We start from the raw sequence: 18,709 nt of genomic DNA, 5'->3' as shown, positions 1-18,709 counted from the left end.
GCTCTTCATTTCACTTATCTGCTGCAATGGTTAGTGGAACCCATTCATGGCATGGAGTCACCTCAGTTCTAGATGAACTGCTTCTCTCACCATTTGTATGTTATTTTTCAATTAAAGAAGGGATACCAAAATTAGAAAGGAAGATAAAATCAGTCTAAAGGCCCAGCAGAACTTGATTTCATATATTTTGCTGTCACGTGATATCTAGATTTTATCAGTTGCAAAAAATATAATATCTACATTTTATTGAGTGCCACAGAGAAAAAAAACGATGGGCGATCAAAATCGACCACGTGGCAAAAATATCCCACTTGTTTGAACCTGCCCATTGGAATATAATTATACACCCAATTTGAAGTTCGGTGACTTGTAAATTATAATATATATATATATAAAGAGTAAAGACAACTGCATTTGGAAACTACCACTTCTCCATCTCTCTCTTTTCTACTCTAAGTGATGACTCGTTCTTCAAGATTCCTGAGCAGCTGGAACTCATCGACAGCGGAACCCCCGGAGGCAGTGGAGGTCGAGTCCGATTTCGTGGTGATCCTTGCGGCGCTGCTATGCGCTCTGATATGCGTGGTGGGTCTCATCGCCGTAGCTCGCTGCGCTTGGCTTCGGCGGGGCTCAGCGGGAGGGGCGCGCGCGTCGGCCACGCAACCGGCGGCGAACAAGGGGCTGAAGAAGAAGATCCTTCAGTCGCTTCCGAAGCTGACCCACGACGCCACAGTGAGCGGCAAGTTCGCGGAGTGCGCCATATGCTTGGCGGAGTTCGTGGAGGGTGACGAGATCCGAGTTCTGCCGCAGTGCGGGCATGGGTTCCATGTGTTGTGCGTGGACACATGGCTGAGCTCCCACTCCTCCTGCCCGTCGTGCCGGCAGATACTGGTCGTCGCCAGGTGCCGGCAGTGCGGCAAGTTCCCCGCAATTTCCGGCACGGCAACGTCGGACGCGGAACTCAAGGCAAGGGAACAGGGTACTGCTGATAATGGGTTTCTACCATAACCCCATCACGATGTATTTTCCATTTCTCCTCTAGACCCTCACCATGTACAGAAGAACTGCCCCATTTTCTCTGTGCTTCTTGTATTTTCCTCATCTTTTTAGGGTTTTGTTGTGGTAAGAAAACCGACTTTAATGTCGCGACCTCTGCAAAATTCTTAAGCCCCATAGCTGAGTTGTAAAATTCTAATGGTGGGTGGGTTGTACTGTTTCGTTAACACATGAAGGTGCAGCAGGTGGCGCATGAGTGGAGTAATAATTCAACTCCGCGGCATGTGCAATCATCCAGATCCAGTACTTATTTTTCTCTATTTCCTTTGTTTTCTTCTCAAGGTTGCGGAAAAGTTTTCTTATCCGACAGAAAGATTGTTATGGTGTTTTCTGGAAACAATTTGAAAATTTGAAATAATATAAATATATGTTATCAAGATAATAAGTCAGAAAAAAATTATTTTTCATTAGCAAAACTTTATTCCTGAAAAAAAATTAAAATATTCTTAATGATTAAAAACTGTTTAACTTTACCAAACAGACACTCTCCCTTTATAAGTAGACTGGGGGGGAGAGCCGGAGAGGGGTGGAGGAGAGGGGTATAAGACAAATGATGGAAGGAAAAGAAAAGTAGATACCCTGTCTTTATCTACTCATTTTATCCAAAGGAGTGGAAAGCAAATGGAATTGAAAATGAGCTGAGAGGCAGCCATGTTATCTTCAAACTTTTTATGGGTGCTGAGGTGATACCCATCATCAAATCCTAGGATATCCCTTTAGAAAAAGGTGAAAATATCTCAACCCAGTGAAAAGGGATATTTTTTATTCATGGTTAAACGTTCCTGATAACTCAAAAGGAAATAATACCTTCTCCATAACTAGGTCAACTCATCTCCTACCTTCATGGCTTGCTACCTGGGTACTCCCTTCCTGCCTACCATCTTTCCAGTTCATGTGAATTTGGAGAAAAAGGGAAAAAGGAAAGCCCATAACTTGGGCTACTTGTATTGCCATTATCAGCATCCTACCCACCAGTGGTATCTCTTCCGTGAGGAAATTCCTGTTCTATACAAAATACACGAGGGGCCCTGCAGATGAACACCAAAATAGAAGGATGATTTTGACCTGAATTTCCAGTATGTGTTGGATACATTGAATTTTAATCACAATGCAATAACATATGATTAGAAGATGGTGAGTTTGGGGATTTTGTGTTTTCCAGCAATGCAAATGTCAGAGCCAGCTAGCTAATTTCCCATTCTCTAGAGCAAAATGTATTTGAGACATATACCTGAATTTCCAGCTATTTTCCTAACACAGTCTCATGGATTCAAACTCAAAACAACTTTCTACAGTAAAACAGAGAAGCAAAAGGCAAAAGTAACACAAAATTTTCATTCACCATATGTGTTTCAATAAGGTAAATGAAATTGTTCATCACCTCCCTCTGGATAATTTAATGAACGGCCATGAGCAATTCCCATTTGGAGCAGTAAGTTAATCTTCATAGTAACATCTGGTTTCATCCATCAAATCCCTCTTCATCACTGCCGTCCCCAAACATGGCAGCCATTTTCATGGCAAGATTTGCAGCCATTTCCCTCCTTTGAAAATCAGGCATCAACCTCAAGCTGTCACGCATGTTCCCGATCTCAGACATCAACTGTTCAAGATCTTCATATTTAAGGTGTCTACCCTCATCTACCTCCACAGCTTCATCAGTTTCATTCACTTTGGGTACCATCTCCCCATTAATCTCTTCCTGTGATGGAGCTGTTGATGTTGAGACTTGAAGCTCTCTTGCATCACCTCTGTTTTTCTTCTCTTGATCATGTTCTTCGATTTCAACATTCTGAGTGAGTGATCTGCTTGTACTTGTGGATGCAGTAGGACCACTTGCAGACACCCATACCTCGTCTGTGTCATCCCATGGCTCAGCTGAACCAGCAGAGAGGATTTCATACTCAATTTCATAATCAGATTCTTCTTCTGACAACTCTGAACAGACCAGATGAAATCAATTAGCTCGCTGAATGTAGAGCTAAAGAATAAAAGGGGAAAAAAAGGAAAAAATAAGACAGGCAGAGAAGATAGCATCTAAAACCTTGGTTTTCAGGTAATGATGGTTCCATGATCTTATCACCCGATTTCAGGGTCATTCCAGGCCACATATGAGCAGAAAGTGCACCCAGGATTCTATCAACTCCTTGTGAATCACCATTAACTGACAAACCTGTCATGAACAGCCAGTTTATATAAATGGATGACCGAAAAAAGGAAGAAAAATGGAACTCTTTCCAAGACCTAAACTTTGTGGGAGAATAGTGTTTTTAGGAAACTAGAGTGTAGAAAAACCTTCCAATTTAACTAGAGAATTTTGGAACAAACAAAAAGCTGCAAATAATGTAAAGCAAAAGTCTGCATATGCAGTGAAAACAATATGCCTAATCTCCATTTCTGAGAAATTGAGCTTTTCTTGATAGCCCCTCTATTATTCATCATACAATCGTGATTTTGAAAGTTCTACTTCTCAGCAATGGACATCATATTCCTCTGTTTTGTATCTCTCATTCACTTGCAAGATAAATGTACGATAAGTGAGACCCACCTATTTGTCAATTTCAATGTAAAATAAGGGCCTTACATTTGTCAAAATCAGCGTTGGATGCACAAGCTTCAATGTATTCAATGTTGCGTTCGCTGCACCACTCCAAACATGACCTGCTTATCTCCCATGGTGATTCTTCATCCCCTAACAAACTACTTCCTTCAGTTTCAGATATTCCATAATCGGAGAACTCTGAATAAGGTTCAGCAGACAAGTCACCAAGCCGCTGCAGTCGTCTTCTGTACTCCACATGAGCTGAATGGCCTGGAACAAGATCCACTTTGTTCCCAACACATAATAATATGTCAAAATTTTGAATATCAGTGTGAGAAACCCAATCTTGAAGTGCAACAAAAGATGACAGCTGCAGGCAGAGCCATACAAGAAGACAGCATATCAGCCACACAAAAATTATAAACTGGCAGTTCCCACAAAACTAATCGAAGCTTTCACAAAGAATTCAGAAAGCAATAGGATAGGGCTAACATCATTCATGTCGAAAACCATGACCAAAGCAGCCAACTGGTCAAGCATTGGCAGGTTCCCTATCGAAAACCCTTCATGAAGATGAGCCATCCATACTGAAACATCAGCCGTATAGTACTTTGTGTTGATAATCCACCTGTTAAAACAAAACCCGTAACTGCATTTTAAAAACTGTTGGAATCATATGTTACATATTCCAATTTGGCAATGTTTTAGAAAAAAAATTCTTAAAAAAAAAAAACTGTTTTTGATGGCAGTTCTCAATTGTTTTTAGGAACAAAATTATGTTTGAGAACTCAAATATGAAAAAGAGTTTTATCAGCTTATTCTCTCCATAAAGGTACCCAACGTTTATGTACAGTATAAAAGTTTCCAAAGTATCCTCCATATTTTGAATTATTGTGCAGAAAACTCAATAAAAAACAACTTAAAATACCTCAATCGTTCTAAAGAAACAAAGTGTTTTCAAAATAAATTCTCAAAACCTCGCTTTCAAAACTGTTTTCTTTTTCTAAAGTACAGAAAACCTTTTTCAAGAACAGTTGGGGAAACTACCCAGAATTAACATACCCATGAACAAGTATTTCAGAAGAGGAATCAGCACCATCTTCAAAATCCACAGAAAGCAACCCTATCACAAAGAAATAGTTTAAATTTCAATCTCTAACATGTAATGGGTGATTTCCCATGTTCTCTTTTTTTCCTTTTAGATCTTCCCATCTCAGCCCACCATCTAAATCATAATTCACCGTAACAATTTCCAGAAATTGATCCATAATCAATAACCATTTCGATGAATTAGGGTATCGATAGCAAATAGAAACTATACCCTAACTTGTAACTGAAATTGAAATCAAAGCTCTTAATTGATTGAGAACAAGAAGAGAGAAACTTACGGGAGAGGAGAGTACGTTTACCGACGGAGGAGGATCCGACGATCAAGATTCCGGGCGTCTTCTCCACAGATTTCGCATCCATTCTTGTTGTTAGGGTTCGTTGTTTCTGAATCAACCACCTTCACGCCCCACTTCCCAGCTTCTGTTTGTTTGCACAAACCTGCTATCCCACCCTCGAATATCTACCTCCGCCAGTGCCCCAAACAGACCTTTTTCTTTGCTCTTCTTGTCTTTTTTTCAATTCTGTCTTGTAATAATGAATTTTGGATGATATTCATTGCTTTGCATGTAAGTAATGTTGATTACGTGATGAAGAATGTCTGGATGATATTTTTTTGGTCTAATTTTAAATATTATTTTTTCAATATCCAAAAAAACCCATTTATTTTGTTGTTTAATTATTATTATTACTATTTTTTTACTATATTAGTTTAATTTTTTTAATGCCATGTTTTTAAAATTTAGGACAAATTATTATACTATTTACTTCTATTTTTTTTTTTTTAACACATGTTAAAACCTCCTAGGAGCATAAGTATTATAAATGTCAAATAAAAATTTACAAAAAAATAAAAATTTTATTAATATATAATTATTTAAAAATTTCAATTCATTGAGTTTGCATAGGAATGGCCTTTCTAGTGATGACTGATGAGGTTCGTCATGGATAAATTACCATCAATTAATGCTATTTAACATCAAAGAATGCTGAGAAAAATTCCGAGTCTGCTTTCAAATGCCTTAGACGTGATAAAAGAAAAAGGAAAAGCACCAAGACAAATAAAAAATAAAGCTGTTCAGCTAGCATCGGCCACAAGTTTGTGTGACTAATGCATTAATGTCGGTCTCTTTGAAGACCTTCCTCTATGGTAACTGGAAGTCCAAGCACCCTTCGAATCTTAAAACACAACCCGGCAGTTCCAGGATGATTAGAACTGACCAAAACCTCGATTCCCTGGATGATGAAGTCAGTTGTTCTTGGCATCAGTAGCAGCCTGCTTTGCACCCACAGCAAAGAACTCTGAAATGACTTCTAGGGGCATGCCTTTTGTTTCGGGAACCTTCAAGAAGACAAAGATCCAGGAGAGGATGCAGACGATGGCATAGATGCCGAAGACTCCAGCAAGGCCAACAGAAGAGAGCATCACAGGGAGTGAATAGGTGACAATGATGTCACAGATCCAAAATGTGAGAGCACATACAGCAATGCAGAGGCCTCGAACGCGGGTAGGGAATATCTCTGAGCAGAGGATGTTGGGAATCGGCCCAAAGGCCATGACGAAGCAGCAGAAGTAGACCACAACGCTAACAGTCGAGATTATTGCATGAACAAGAGAACCCATGGGAATGATGTTGCCAAGGACTAGTATGATGAGTGACAGTAACAGTATAGGTAGCGTCGTCAGCAGCAGCCACCTGAGGGTAGGAAACAGAAGAAACAAAGCAATGCCAATCAAGAAGAAGAAGAAGCAGAGCATGAAGAAATAATAAGCAGGGAAGGAACATTGAGATACATTTTTAATTTTTTAAGTTGGGAGGCAGAAGCTTCATAACGTTGGTGACAGAAATGAAGACAGAGAATCAAGGCTTCTTATATGAAGAAGAAAATTACCTTCTACCACTTACATCCATTAGCCTCATGGCAAAACCTATAGAAGGAAGCATCAACAAGGTTGTGAGACCACTTATGAGCAGCGATGCAGATTCCGAGCCAATGCCCATATTTGACAGAAGAACTCCAACACCTGCTTGCTCAAGAATCTGAGGAGTGTAGTAGAGAACCCCATTTATGCCAGAAAACTGCATGGTCAAGAAAATTGCCCATAAGAAGCAAGCCAGGGAAAAAGGGTGTCAAATCATTTAGTTCAGTGAACCTTAAGAACCAAGTACATGATAACAGCTGCTAGCAAGTATAGACGAGAAACAGCTTGCTGTGAGTTCAAAAACTCGCACATAAAGACACGAGTACAGAAGATCATGCCATCACCTGGCTGACCTAGGGAAATAATGGGTCAGGGAGGATCATTAGGTTGTTTTGGGTTAATAACCATCATAAAACTTTAAGCAAACCCTTATGAAAACAAATCGCAGAAACCTTTAATCTTCTGCTAAACTAGAGCACTAGGATCACAGAAATAGATTAGAGGACAGGACATGTTCAGAATTCACTGAATTTTGTTATGCAGCATAATTTATAATGAAGAATTAAACAGAGTTTCTATGCACAAACAGAACAACTTTGGCCTCGTTGTATCAGCGGAAGCTTCAATGCCACATGTTAGTGCACAAAAATCAGGGTAAAAATCAATTCACACAAAGGTTCATAACCAACCGTACGTACATTCACAGATTAAAGAGAATCAATCCACCATACAATAAAAGACTACACAAGATAGAGAAAAAACAAATACAACTCCCCAACCCAAAACAATTTCATGCAGTTCCACTCCTAGTATCTGTATCATGAACCTTAAGTCATGCTCCATCTTGAGCTATGCTTTATTGGGTGTTTCCTACTCTTCCCTACATCTCTACCTATCTTGTATAGCCTTTACCAATTCATCTAAATGTCATAACTTTTTCCTCCTCATGTCTTAGAAAACAAGGACATATTCGTGTGATTTTATTTTACTAAAAGTAACATAGATGAGGCGCCTTCTAACAGGCCTAACTGGGAACATGATGCATGGCTAGGGTGGGCAAAAGTTTGATATTTTAGAGCGTCAAACAAATGCAACAACATCCGGTATTTTGATTCCCACAAGAAAGCATAATCATCAAACCTACATAACTCTCTCTCAAATACATGAATTTTCAATCAGGAGGTTGGTCATATGTAGTTTCCTTCTGAGTCCCCTGTCTCAAAAATCCCTTAATATGTGATCAGGTTTGACAGAGGATGGAAAACAATTTGTTATCACATCCTGGGCATGTTCGATGTCTCTTAGAATTGCAAACAACTCAAATTTCGGTAAGAAATATGACAAATCATCACAATAGAAAAGGACTAAAACATATTAACCTCCAAATCACACATGAACAGTTTTCGATTATTTAGATTCAAATTCAACTAAAACAATGGGACTTTAAGCCAAACATAAACTTACCTGCTGGAGTATTTGAATTCCCACCCCAACAAACAATGCACGCTTGATTCCTGGTTCAAAAAGATCTTGCCAACTTGGTCCGACCGCAACAGACTCTGCTGGTTGAACCATTGCTGGTCCAATTGGATGCATGTCCTTACCACCCTTGGAATAAAGCATAGACTGGCTTACTAGAGCAGAAGCCTGAACGAATCCACCTTCTTCGGGGGCATCAGCAATGGGAAGTGAAGCAACAGAGCCTCGCCGAGACCCGGGGGCATCCTCTGGGTGTAAATAGATTCTTTGAAGTTCTCTTTCCTTCTTCCCATCTTTACCTCTCTTCTCAGACCATTTCCATGCCAGTTGCCAACCTCCACCGATCCCCATACTACTGCCTGCTTCGCCAGCAGCTCCTTGCATGAGGCTGCTGTGCCGTCTCATATTTAAGATGCTGCCATTGGCTGCAGGAGGGACCATGTCCTTTTCTGTGCTAGAAGTTTGACGAGAGAGTAATGGACTCCGCAAATTGTCATCAGATTCCCCACCACCATCAGATCCATAGTCCTCACCATCCCTCTGAAGGCTCTCCTCATCCCACTGTTCATTTTTATCTTGATGTTCTGCCACACTAAACATGCTGCCCATGTTTGGGAAAAGCATGCTGCGCATGCTTCCCGTCTCAGGGAACTTTTCATGGACACTGCCAAAGAGAGTGACAAGAGGATCCATAAGAGGCACACTCTGGTTTGCCATGCTTCCATGGCGGCTCACTAGTCCCAGAGTACTCTGGCCAGTGACAGGTCTGGCAACCCATGAGAGACCCTGTTCAGGCCCATATAACTTGATTTGATCTTTCTCTGTGCTTTGTTCTTGGTTGTCAGCAAGCTCATCTGCAGGGCCAATTATGTATTCTTCAATAGAAGTGTCACCCCCAACTCCAAGACCTTCAACCAGCAAAGCCATCTCACCTGTAGACCAAAGGAGCCTTGAATTATCAATAAAACTGCTGGATCTGAAATGATGTTTGTTAGAGGCATCAAAATGGAGGATCCGAACTACTACTAAACAATCAACCATATGTTAGACAAAACACCAACTCTGGTTATGGTAATTCTCTGCCTCATAGGATTACTAATCACATATCAACATGCATTTAACAATTGGTACTAAACTTTCAGTAACTTAAATCTTCAATTCAAATGGCATCCATGCCTGCAGAATACTGAATGGTCACTAATAAAAGGTACCAAATTAATGAACAAACCTGCAACATCTTCCCTGCCACGCAATCTCTGCAGTACCTGTTTAGCCTCAGCCATCCGCCCTTTACTCACAAGCCACCGTGGAGATTCAGGCAAATAAAACACAGTTAATGCAAAATAGAGAAGAGAAGGAATAGAAAGAACCCCAAGCATCAATCTCCACTTGGGTGAATCCATCAGTGACATCCAAAATACCATACAGTATGACAAAAACATCCCACCAGAGCCAGTGAACTGTGGAAGAGTATTTAGTTGTCCCCTTATTTCAGATGGGGCTGTCTCGGATATATAGACGGGAACAAGAGTAACTGCCAGACCAATTCCAAATCCATCTAATAGCCTTGCCAAAAGCAGAACATAAACATTGGGAGACCACAGCATTACAAGGCCACTGAGAAAATAAAGAACAGATGAGATTATCAGCATTGGACGCCGTCCAAGCCAATCTGCTACAGGTCCAGAGAATGTTGTGATAGCAGTGGCTCCAATCAGTGACATGGCTACAATCAGCCCTTCTATAGTTGGTTCTGTTTGCAAATGAAACTCCCTTTTGATGTAAAGAACAGCCCCTGCAAAAAGATCAGACCTTCTTTTAATGGATCCTTGTCCTTTTCCCCTTTTCTCGAAAGGGCTAAAAATGAAAAGATACACTTGAAAAATGAAAAACAGATCATCTCCCAAATGGCAAACAAACCACACTGAAAGCTGCATAAAAGGGGTTGTTGCTGTCGGTATGATTGGAAAGAAAACCCAGGAAAATAAAAAAGAAAAGACAAGCAAATTCCAAATCCCATGTCCACATTTTCTCAGCAATCAAACAGAGATCCGACATTCTTATCGACACAAACTCTGTGTGAGATGAACACACCTGCAATAGTGGCATTATCCCACCCCTGCAGCAAGTTCCCTATCGCCGCAGCAATCGCTACCAGCACAGCTCCGTTCATCCTGATGCGATGAATCGACCCAGATACAATTCAGATCAAAAAAGAAATCTTTCAAAGCCTCCGAACCTACAAAACAAGCATCAAGAAACACCCATCATCACCATCTCTCACACCCTTAACCATCAGCAAGAGAAGGAGAAAGGGATACCTCTTCAGAGTGAAAGTGCATGAAACCATTGTCTACGTTGGATGTCCTGTTGCAGAGTTTTCATTATTAGCATTGAAAATGTTGTTTGTCTATTAGGAAAAAAAACAAAAAAGCCAATGAAGAAACGATCAGAGATCTGAGAAACAGATCCTACAGCCTAGCAACAATCTTCGGTTTCAAAAAAACCCAATTTAATCCCCCAACACCCATCAAATCTCTCAAAAAACTACCTGTCCCATGCACACACCTTCCAACTCCCCCACTCTTTAGGTCTTTCTCACCCTAAATAATAAATAATGTATTTTTAATACAAATAATTCTTTTTTTTTTTTTAAGTGAATTATGGATTTTCATCAAACCTTGGTGTTTCCTTTTTTGTTTTATTGGTAATGAAGAGGGCATTAAAGGGCATTGTGGGAGAAAAAGACAAAGGTGAAATGAACTGTCTATGCCTGGCAGATCTGTTGTGGTTTTGTTTTTCTAGTATATTGATCTAAGCATATACTTGGAATTTGGCACCTAGGGACAACACCCTGGTGGCATGGTAACTATTTTTTTTCTATTTTATCTTATGCTTCCAAGTGTTTTTTTATATTTAAATTAGTACCAACTTAGGGTTTATTGGGTCAATGAATCTTAGATATTTGCAATCTTAAATACTTTTTTACTTAATTTTAAATAGAATTTAAAACTAAATAGCACTTAATAGTGTTAAGTATTAAATTATTTATTTTTTAATATTTTATTTATATTAATTAAGTATTAAAAAATAATAAAAAATTAATATATTACTTTTAAGATTTAGAAAAAGTTAAATATTTTATTTTTTTTCTATTCAATAAAAAATTTAAGATATAAATAATAATTTAAAATATAAAAACAAGTTACTTTTAATAAAAGGTTGAAAAAATTAAATAATATTTAAATGTAAACCTAATTTACCTAAGTTGTAGCCCCAACCAAAATTATAATAATATAATCAAAGTTGATGCAGTACTTCACCATTTTTTTTTTAAGTTTTCATTTTCTAACAAATTTAAAAGTTCTTAATTTTCTAAATAAAATTATTTAAAATTTTTTTATTTTATTAAGAAGCTATTTTAAAAGGTCATTATAAAAATTAAAAATATAATAAATATATATATATATATATATATATCTAAGTAATGAATTAACTTTATTGTGATTTTTATATTTTTATATTTATTATAAATTACCAATTAAATCAAACTCTAAACTAATGAGTTAATTAATTAAAGACAAATGCATAAACAACATAAATGAATATTAAAATTTAAATCTCAATTATAATTATTTTTTTCAAAAAAGTCAGTGTAATCTGGACCGTCCAATTGAAGGAGACTAGTCAAAGGATGATGAAAGGTGATCAGACTGAGGAATTTAACGTGGGAATCTGAACTTGTCTGAGGATAGCCTAAAAAAACCACACGTGATTAATGTAGATGTCTAACCTGGAAATTCACGTTGATGTCTAAAACCGGCCGTTATGTCATGTGTCAGTTGGCAGTTATTTTCCTCTTTTACTCAATAGCTCTGCTTTTCCTCTTTTGTCCTTGTCATTCTCTCTCCTCAACTTTCCCTTTATTCCCAAAATACCCCACACCAATCCCCAATTTCTACAATTTTTGGTGCATCCCATGCATATGATAAAAAATTTGGGCCAAAATATGGGTCACAAGGAAAGAAAATTTTATTATGAATGGTCATTAGTGAGACCTAAAATATTGTGAGGTAACCCTATAATGACTTGGATTTTCCATGTTATTATTTTGGAAAATGTACATTATGGTCATTTGATGAAGAGAAGTGGTGACCCACAAGCCCATTTTGGTGGTGGGGTTAGGGCAAAATATGTGCAGTGAATGGGCAATTTTGGTTAAGTGATCATGGCTGCCATGAGTGTATAAATTAATAGCCAGTATCCTTACCATTCTCACAAACAAGAAGAAGCCCCTGGTGAAGAACCAGTCTCACGTCATCCTTCTTCACCTGCTTAATTTTCAGATTTCTTTCTATATACTCAATTTTGGATTTCCTTTTCCAAATCCCTCTCCCCATGATACCTCTAGATGATTCTCATCAACAGTCTCAATACCCTCATCCCAAAACATCACCACATCTTGTATGTGATCAAGGTGGAGGTGAGGAGTGGGGGTGTGAAGCGAAGAGGCTGTTTGACAGTGCACAAGCGGAGCTTGATCCCAATTGTCCATACCTATTCCAGAAGATCCAGTCGAGGGTGCCTGGAAAAACAATTGAACAGATCAAAAGGCACTACGATCTTGTTAATAATCCGGTCGAGGAGAACTTGCACCACCCTCCTCAGCAGCCGCCCAGGAACCGGAGGGTGAGTAGGGAGAAACCGCCCATATCTGACCCAGATCCATGCCTTCAACAATGCGGGCCTTGGACTTGGCGAGAGCACGAGTTTGTTTCCTCATCTTTTTAGCTCTTTAGTCAAGTAGCAGTTTCAATATTTAGGACAGAAGTGATTTCTGTGTTGCAATTCCAGCGTGTGATTGTTGTTGATTGTGGGTGCTGTGTGGTTATTTACATTGGTTGCACGTTGTTTCTGATGGGGCTGATCAGGTATGGCACCGGTGACTGGAAGAGAATATCTAGAGATTTTGTATATACAAGAACAGCGAAGCAAGTGGGTCACCATGCCCAGGCGTACTTAAAGCGCCCCTATCGCTTAGGTGATCGGATAAGAAGGCCTGAATTGGCTGCCAGCAGAATCAGGACATCTCAGCCTGCGGACGCTGTGAAGTCTGCATCATCCTTGAGCGAGCTGGTGTCGACAGTACTGCCTGAGATTCTGATGGACGGCAAGTGTTCGGGAGGGAGCAGTAAGGGGAAAGCGATAGTCCACCAACCTCCGCCGCTGACGGCATTGGAGCTGTTTCCGGAGACACACGTTAGTGCTGCTTCCGCTCCATCTCGACCTTCTGTGGAGAGTTTCATCATGGGCCTCCCTGCGGGGGTTGGGGCTTCCATCTATGCAAGGAGATTTGGTGCTCATCCCGCCCTTGGCTTGCCCATTGGCATCCCTGCTGGGCCTTTCACTTCTGTTGCTCGGGCTTCTGCTGGTTTTTCTGCCGGTGAGCTGTTGCTTGACTTGCCCATTGGTTCACCAAGCGTCCCTGCCGGAGCTTCTACAGCTGCTGGTTTTTCTGTGGGTGAGGACCTCTCCCCTGGCTTGCCCACTGGTTCTTCCAGCGACAGTGATTTCACCATTGGCGTCCCTGCAGCTGGGCCTTCCCCTTCTTTTGCTTGGGCTTCTGCTAGTTTTCCTTGGGGCGAGCTTTCCCTTGGCTTGCCTAGTGCCTCGGCCACGATCGATGGTGATTTCATCATCGGCCTCCCTGTCGGCAGTTCCACCCAAACTCGGAGTCATGCTGCTTCACCTCCAGTGGGAGAGCTCTCACTTGGCTGGCCCGTTGGATCTTCAATGATTGGAGTTGTCACCCTGGGCCTCCCTGCATCTGGAACTTCCATAGGAGCTCGGACTTCTGTTGCCGTTTCTGGGGATGAGCTCACCAATAGAAATTCCGCCGGCCAAGATTCCATGATGGGTAGACCTGTTCTTATCACTTCTAGTGTGGGTAGGGCTTCTGGTTTCCATATGGGTGCGCCTATTGTCTCTTCAAGTGATTCTCGAACTTCTAATGCTTTTAGTACTGAAGGTATGGCAGTCGGCTGGCCGGTTGTAACCTATCTCAACTTTGAAACCTTTGGTGCTTTTTCCCTGGACGGTCTCATTCTCGGTTTGCCTCTTGACAACTTCATCAACACTCAGACTGCTGTTACTCCTCCTCCTCCCTATGGTTTCACTGTCGGTCTGCCAGTAGGCTCTTCAATGAATGCTCACAATTCTAGGATTTTTTCTCCAACAGACTTCACAGTTGGATTTCCCGTGAGCATTTTCCCTAATACTCAAGCTTTTAGGGTTTCCTCCCCAAGTGGCTTCACTGTTGGCTGGCCTGCTAGTATTCCTCCATCTCATCCAATTAGTAATTTCACAATTGGCACCCCTATTGGTTATTGGATCAATCCTCAAACTAGGGCTTTTTCATTAGATCATTTCGTCATTGGCATACCTGTCACCACCGTCAATTTTCAAACTTTTGGTGCTTCTCCAAGTGATTTTAGTAGTGGTTTCCCAATTGCAGATTCCATGAGTACTTGTACTTCTCAATCTTATCGGGCTTCTTCTCCATCGACTGATGACTCCACCATTGGACCACCCATTGAGGAGTATTTCACCATGGGCTTGCCTGTGAGCCCTCCCATCAATCAACAAACTCTTGGTGCTTCTTCTCTGAATATTTTTACCACTGGCGTGCCAATTAGCACGTCCCCCAATACTCATACTTCTAGTACTGCTTCCTCTCTGGGTGACTTGGCCATTGGGCTGGCTATTGGCACTCCCATCCATGCTCAAATTTCTGCGGACTCTTCTTCATCGTCACTTCCCGATCTTGATGAGCTGAGTAGTCTGCGCACAAGAAGGAGAGATAGAGGTTGAAGAAGAGATGAAGATACAAAGTAGGATCCACCATGTATCTCAATGGAAATCAGCTGCGTTTTTCCTGTTAAGTGAATGTATCAGATCAAGTGATTAATTAATGAATTTCAAAAAATTTTGTCATACTCATTGTTTCATATTTTTCTACTGAATTAACCTGATCATCAGCAAATAAATAAGAACTATAACATTCATCAAAGCAACCATAAAAAAAATTAAAAAAAAAAAAAAAATGTGTGTGCAGGTTGTGTGTAGTGTTTGTATGGAACTAATATATAGTTACCGGAAGAAATGCCCATGGAAATGGATTTTCTTAGCTAATTAGAATTTCAGAAAGTTACTCATCATACAGAGAAGGGTATTGTGATTTGGAGTTTGGAATTAATGGGAAAAACAGTACAAGGTTGGGAAATGAAGATCAGGCCGGTCCATCCAGTAGACACCAGCCAATGGGTAAATGAAGAGGGAAGAGCGACGGGCTAACTAACCCTAATGTTGAAGATGAACAAGTTCACCCTTCAGTCTGCTTAATTCATTTAATTACTTGATGATAATCACATTCCGGATGTTTATTAATTGCCTGAAAGAGTTGTGAATAAAAAAAATGATGATGTAACTTTGATTTTGTCCATTTGGATATGGTATCTATTTTTCTTTTTTAAAATTATAAAATAGATAAGTTAATATAAAAACAAGAGTTATTTAATTAAAAGAGATGAAATGCTCTCATATTTCAACTTGAAAAATAACTTATTTTTTATATAAATATATTTTATTATTTCAATTATTTTCATGTAAGTTTTTAATGAAAAAGTTTTTTTTTTAAAAAAAAAAGATAAATGTATTTTTATCAAAATTTGATATTTTTAAACTATGAAGGATTAGATTTGCAAATTTCAGCACTTTTAATAAATAAATTTAAACACCAAGTGCTGAAATTTTGTCATTAGTTTTGGAACTATCACTTTTAATTAATAATTTTTTTAATTTACTATAAAGTTATAAAATTTTTTTGTTATAACTAAGGTCAGTTCTTGTTTAGATTGTTTCTATTTTTATTTTCAAATAAAACAAAATTCAATAATTTGGTATTTTCAAAAAAACAAATAAAGTTAAAATGTTGTTTAAAAAGTTAAAAATATTAAAAATTCTTACTCATACTATATATTTCTTTAATATATCTTTTCAAACGTTAAAAATTCCTAATATATTTGATGTATTATATATATTTTTATTTTAAATAAAAATATATTATTATTTTCTTATTCATTAATCTAAAAGTCCAATCTTCTCTTTCCATATATATTCCATATATATATATATATATATATATATATATATATATATATATATATATATATATATATATTTAATATACTATGTATTATATATTTCTTTAAAAATATTATTCATTTAATTTTGTGTATGTATCAAAAATAATTATTTTATTTTAAATAAGGAGAATAGTCACATTTTAATATGAATAAATAAAAATAAAAAATCACTTTTATGTAAGTATTTTACTTAGCAATAGAAAATAATACTAAATGAGAGGATAAAAGTGACTATAATTTAATTTTTAGTAGAAAATAACATAGGAATATGGATGTAAATAAATGATATTTTTTTAGGAAAAAATAAATAAACTTTTAAATATGATAAGGATATGTAAGTTTAAACATAGTTGTAATGCAATTAATAAAGATTTTTTTTTCTTTCCTATTTATGGTAAAAAAAACAAAAATAGAAAATATATCCAAACATGGTATTAATTATTTTTTTAAAATTTATAAAAATAAGAAATTTATTCTAAAATGAAACTTGTTTTAACCCGTTTTTGAATTAAAAGATATTTTTGTCTTGTTAGATTTTAGAAATATTTGGTTAAAATGGATGAAATAATCCTCAAATTGAAAATCTAACTCTTCTCATGTTTCCTCTGGAAAAGTAATTCATATTTTACATAAATACCATTTTCTATTTTAAGTATTTACATATAGGTTTTAAAAGAAAATGTTATTTTTACAAAAAAAAATGATGACGACATCTTTGTCCAAATGATTTTCAAAAAGGGTGAGAGGTTAAATTTCAAAAATTGGGTTTTGAGAGACCCTTTTAATCAAATAACCCTAGATTTTATTCCAATTTTCCCCTTAAAAAATTACAACTTTGGTAAGCATGAAAATTTACTGAGTTCATGAATGGTCATGTATCCTTGTTCAATGGTTATATCCATATACAATGAATCCAGAATTTGGAAGATCCACGTTGAATTTTTGTTTTCCTTATTAATTATGATTTCGGATTGGCTTATTTAGGGTTTGATATATGGCCCTTAAAATCCAAAGACATTTCTGTGATCTTATTATCAATACCCTTTTGGGTTATACCAGCCAAAACTCATATCTCACCAGATTTTTTAGGATTTCTGTCTTAAATACACACACCCACTACTACAAATCCTCAATCCCCACGCCTTGTTTCTTCTCGATCATTAGGGTTTAGGCTGTTTAGTTTAGCTATGGAATGGTCAGATTTTCTTGAATCTTCCTTCTGCACTAATCTGCAGGCTCTTCAAACACCCCATCCTGGATGGGATTATGAAGAGAACAAGATGTTTGAGACTGCTTTGGCCCAACTTGGCTTTGCTACTCCAGACTTACTGCAGAAAGTGGCTGCTAGGGTTCCTGGGAAAAGCTTTGAACAGGTTGTCAGCCATTTTGCAGCACTGGTTCAAGATATAGAAATGATTGAGTCTGCAGGCGACTTCCCCATGTCTATGCCAGAACTGGGTACTAAGAAAGAACAAGGATCATCTGCTAGAGCCATGTCCACTGGCCATACATCCCGAAGGGGGGTTCCATGGACTGTACAAGAACATAAGTATACTTCTGATCTTTTTTCTTTTCTTTCTTTTTTTTATATTAATTTAATTTTTTAGGGATTTGTATATGAATTTTCTTCTGGGGTTGACCTGATGATGATCAGGTTGTTCCTGGTTGGACTGATAGCATTTGGGAAAGGAGACTGGAGGAACATATCCAGGCACTGTGTGATAAGCAAGAGCCCAACCCAGGTGGCCAGCCATGCTCAGAAGTACTTCAAGCGCCATAGCAGCTCTGCATCATCTTCTGCAAGGAGGAGACGATGCAGCATTCATGATATTCAAATTAATTTTGATGATGATTCCACCTCAACCATCTTGCCTAATATCTCCCAAATCTCAGATGCTTCCAGGCTGCTGCCTTCTTCCTGCAACAATGGGGAGGAGAAGAACCCTATTTCTCCATCATGACTCAGGACTCACCCACACCCTCTTCGTCATCTTATTATGTAGCTTTGTTATGACACAAGTGGGGGACCCCCACATAGCTTTTACTCACATCATGCCCAATCTTGTAATTAATTCTCTCTTCTATCTCGTAAATATTTTGGTTGCCACTTCATAAAAATATATCAATAAAATTTATTTACCTAGCATCCTTTAAAATTTTTTAAAAAATTAATAGTTAAACATAGTATCAGAATTTCCTTGCTACATTTCCTATAATTTACATTTTCTCTTTCATATAAATCCAAATTCTATCCATCTTTGCGCTTGTAAGTGTGGAGCCACGTGAGAAAGGGTGTTGAGGAATATTATATAGATATCGAACTCAAATAGTATAAATTTATACTTTTAGGAAAATTAATAATTTAATAAAGTGAGTTTTAATTTTGTGACTTTATGG

The 18,709-nt window shown here is 38.1% G+C and overlaps 4 protein-coding genes across 5 annotated transcripts; 2 read left to right on the top strand and 2 right to left on the bottom strand.

Annotated features, from left to right (window-relative positions):
* The first annotated feature begins 393 nt into the window (after window positions 1-393).
* On the top strand, window positions 394-1,360 carry LOC117917824 (RING-H2 finger protein ATL80-like). The gene has a single exon (XM_034834242.1). The coding sequence runs from the start codon at window positions 460-462 to the stop codon at window positions 1,006-1,008; it is 549 nt and encodes a 182-aa protein (XP_034690133.1). The 5' UTR covers window positions 394-459; the 3' UTR covers window positions 1,009-1,360.
* A 745-nt stretch (window positions 1,361-2,105) lies between these two features.
* LOC117917823 lies at window positions 2,106-5,195 on the bottom strand. 2 transcript variants are annotated; one of them, XM_034834239.1, is made up of 6 exons: window positions 4,987-5,195; window positions 4,661-4,721; window positions 4,091-4,226; window positions 3,641-3,968; window positions 3,101-3,229; window positions 2,106-2,994 (listed from the first exon to the last, which is right to left on the bottom strand). In XM_034834239.1, exons 1-6 carry the CDS (start codon window positions 5,066-5,068, stop codon window positions 2,519-2,521), a joined length of 1,212 nt encoding a protein of 403 aa, XP_034690130.1. In that variant the 5' UTR covers window positions 5,069-5,195; the 3' UTR covers window positions 2,106-2,518. The 2 variants fall into 2 exon arrangements, with proteins under 2 accessions (XP_034690130.1, XP_034690132.1); XM_034834241.1 differs by lacking the exon at window positions 4,661-4,721 and having other exon boundaries at window positions 4,987-5,072.
* A 455-nt stretch (window positions 5,196-5,650) lies between these two features.
* LOC117917493 (monosaccharide-sensing protein 2-like) lies at window positions 5,651-10,658 on the bottom strand. Its single transcript, XM_034833793.1, has 6 exons — window positions 10,430-10,658; window positions 10,203-10,347; window positions 9,337-9,903; window positions 8,094-9,040; window positions 6,599-6,786; window positions 5,651-6,402 (listed from the first exon to the last, which is right to left on the bottom strand). The coding sequence occupies exons 2-6, from the start codon at window positions 10,279-10,281 to the stop codon at window positions 5,955-5,957; spliced, it is 2,229 nt and encodes a 742-aa protein (XP_034689684.1). The 5' UTR covers window positions 10,282-10,347; window positions 10,430-10,658; the 3' UTR covers window positions 5,651-5,954.
* A 6,841-nt stretch (window positions 10,659-17,499) lies between these two features.
* LOC117919337 (transcription factor DIVARICATA-like) lies at window positions 17,500-18,273 on the top strand. Its single transcript, XM_034836511.1, has 2 exons — window positions 17,500-17,861; window positions 17,967-18,273. Exons 1-2 carry the CDS (start codon window positions 17,500-17,502, stop codon window positions 18,271-18,273), a joined length of 669 nt encoding a protein of 222 aa, XP_034692402.1.
* The last annotated feature ends 436 nt before the right edge of the window (window positions 18,274-18,709 follow it).

This window comes from Vitis riparia, chromosome 7, assembly GCF_004353265.1.
Source record: "Vitis riparia cultivar Riparia Gloire de Montpellier isolate 1030 chromosome 7, EGFV_Vit.rip_1.0, whole genome shotgun sequence".
Classification (NCBI taxonomy): Eukaryota; Viridiplantae; Streptophyta; class Magnoliopsida; order Vitales; family Vitaceae; genus Vitis; species Vitis riparia.
This window is presented reverse-complemented; position numbering and strand designations above follow the sequence as displayed.

Bases quoted from the DNA above. Each gene is read 5' to 3' on its own strand.
- LOC117917824 (XM_034834242.1), top strand. From the start codon at position 460: ATGACTCGTTCTTCAAGATTCCTGAGCAGCTGGAACTCATCGACAGCG.
- LOC117917823 (XM_034834239.1), bottom strand. From the start codon at position 5,068: ATGGATGCGAAATCTGTGGAGAAGACGCCCGGAATCTTGATCGTCGGA. The intron at 4,722-4,986 runs GTAAGTTTCTCT...TCTTTGTGATAG, and splicing joins TAAACGTACTCTCCTCTCCC to GGTTGCTTTCTGTGGATTTT. The intron at 3,969-4,090 runs GTTAGCCCTATC...CTCTGCCTGCAG, and splicing joins TGGTTTTCGACATGAATGAT to CTGTCATCTTTTGTTGCACT.
- LOC117917493 (XM_034833793.1), bottom strand. From the start codon at position 10,281: ATGAACGGAGCTGTGCTGGTAGCGATTGCTGCGGCGATAGGGAACTTG. The intron at 9,904-10,202 runs GTGTGTTCATCT...ATCTTTTTGCAG, and splicing joins GGATAATGCCACTATTGCAG to GGGCTGTTCTTTACATCAAA. The intron at 9,041-9,336 runs GTTTGTTCATTA...TTTGGTCTACAG, and splicing joins TGGCAGGGAAGATGTTGCAG to GTGAGATGGCTTTGCTGGTT.
- LOC117919337 (XM_034836511.1), top strand. From the start codon at position 17,500: ATGGAATGGTCAGATTTTCTTGAATCTTCCTTCTGCACTAATCTGCAG. The intron at 17,862-17,966 runs GTATACTTCTGA...GATGATGATCAG, and splicing joins TGGACTGTACAAGAACATAA to GTTGTTCCTGGTTGGACTGA.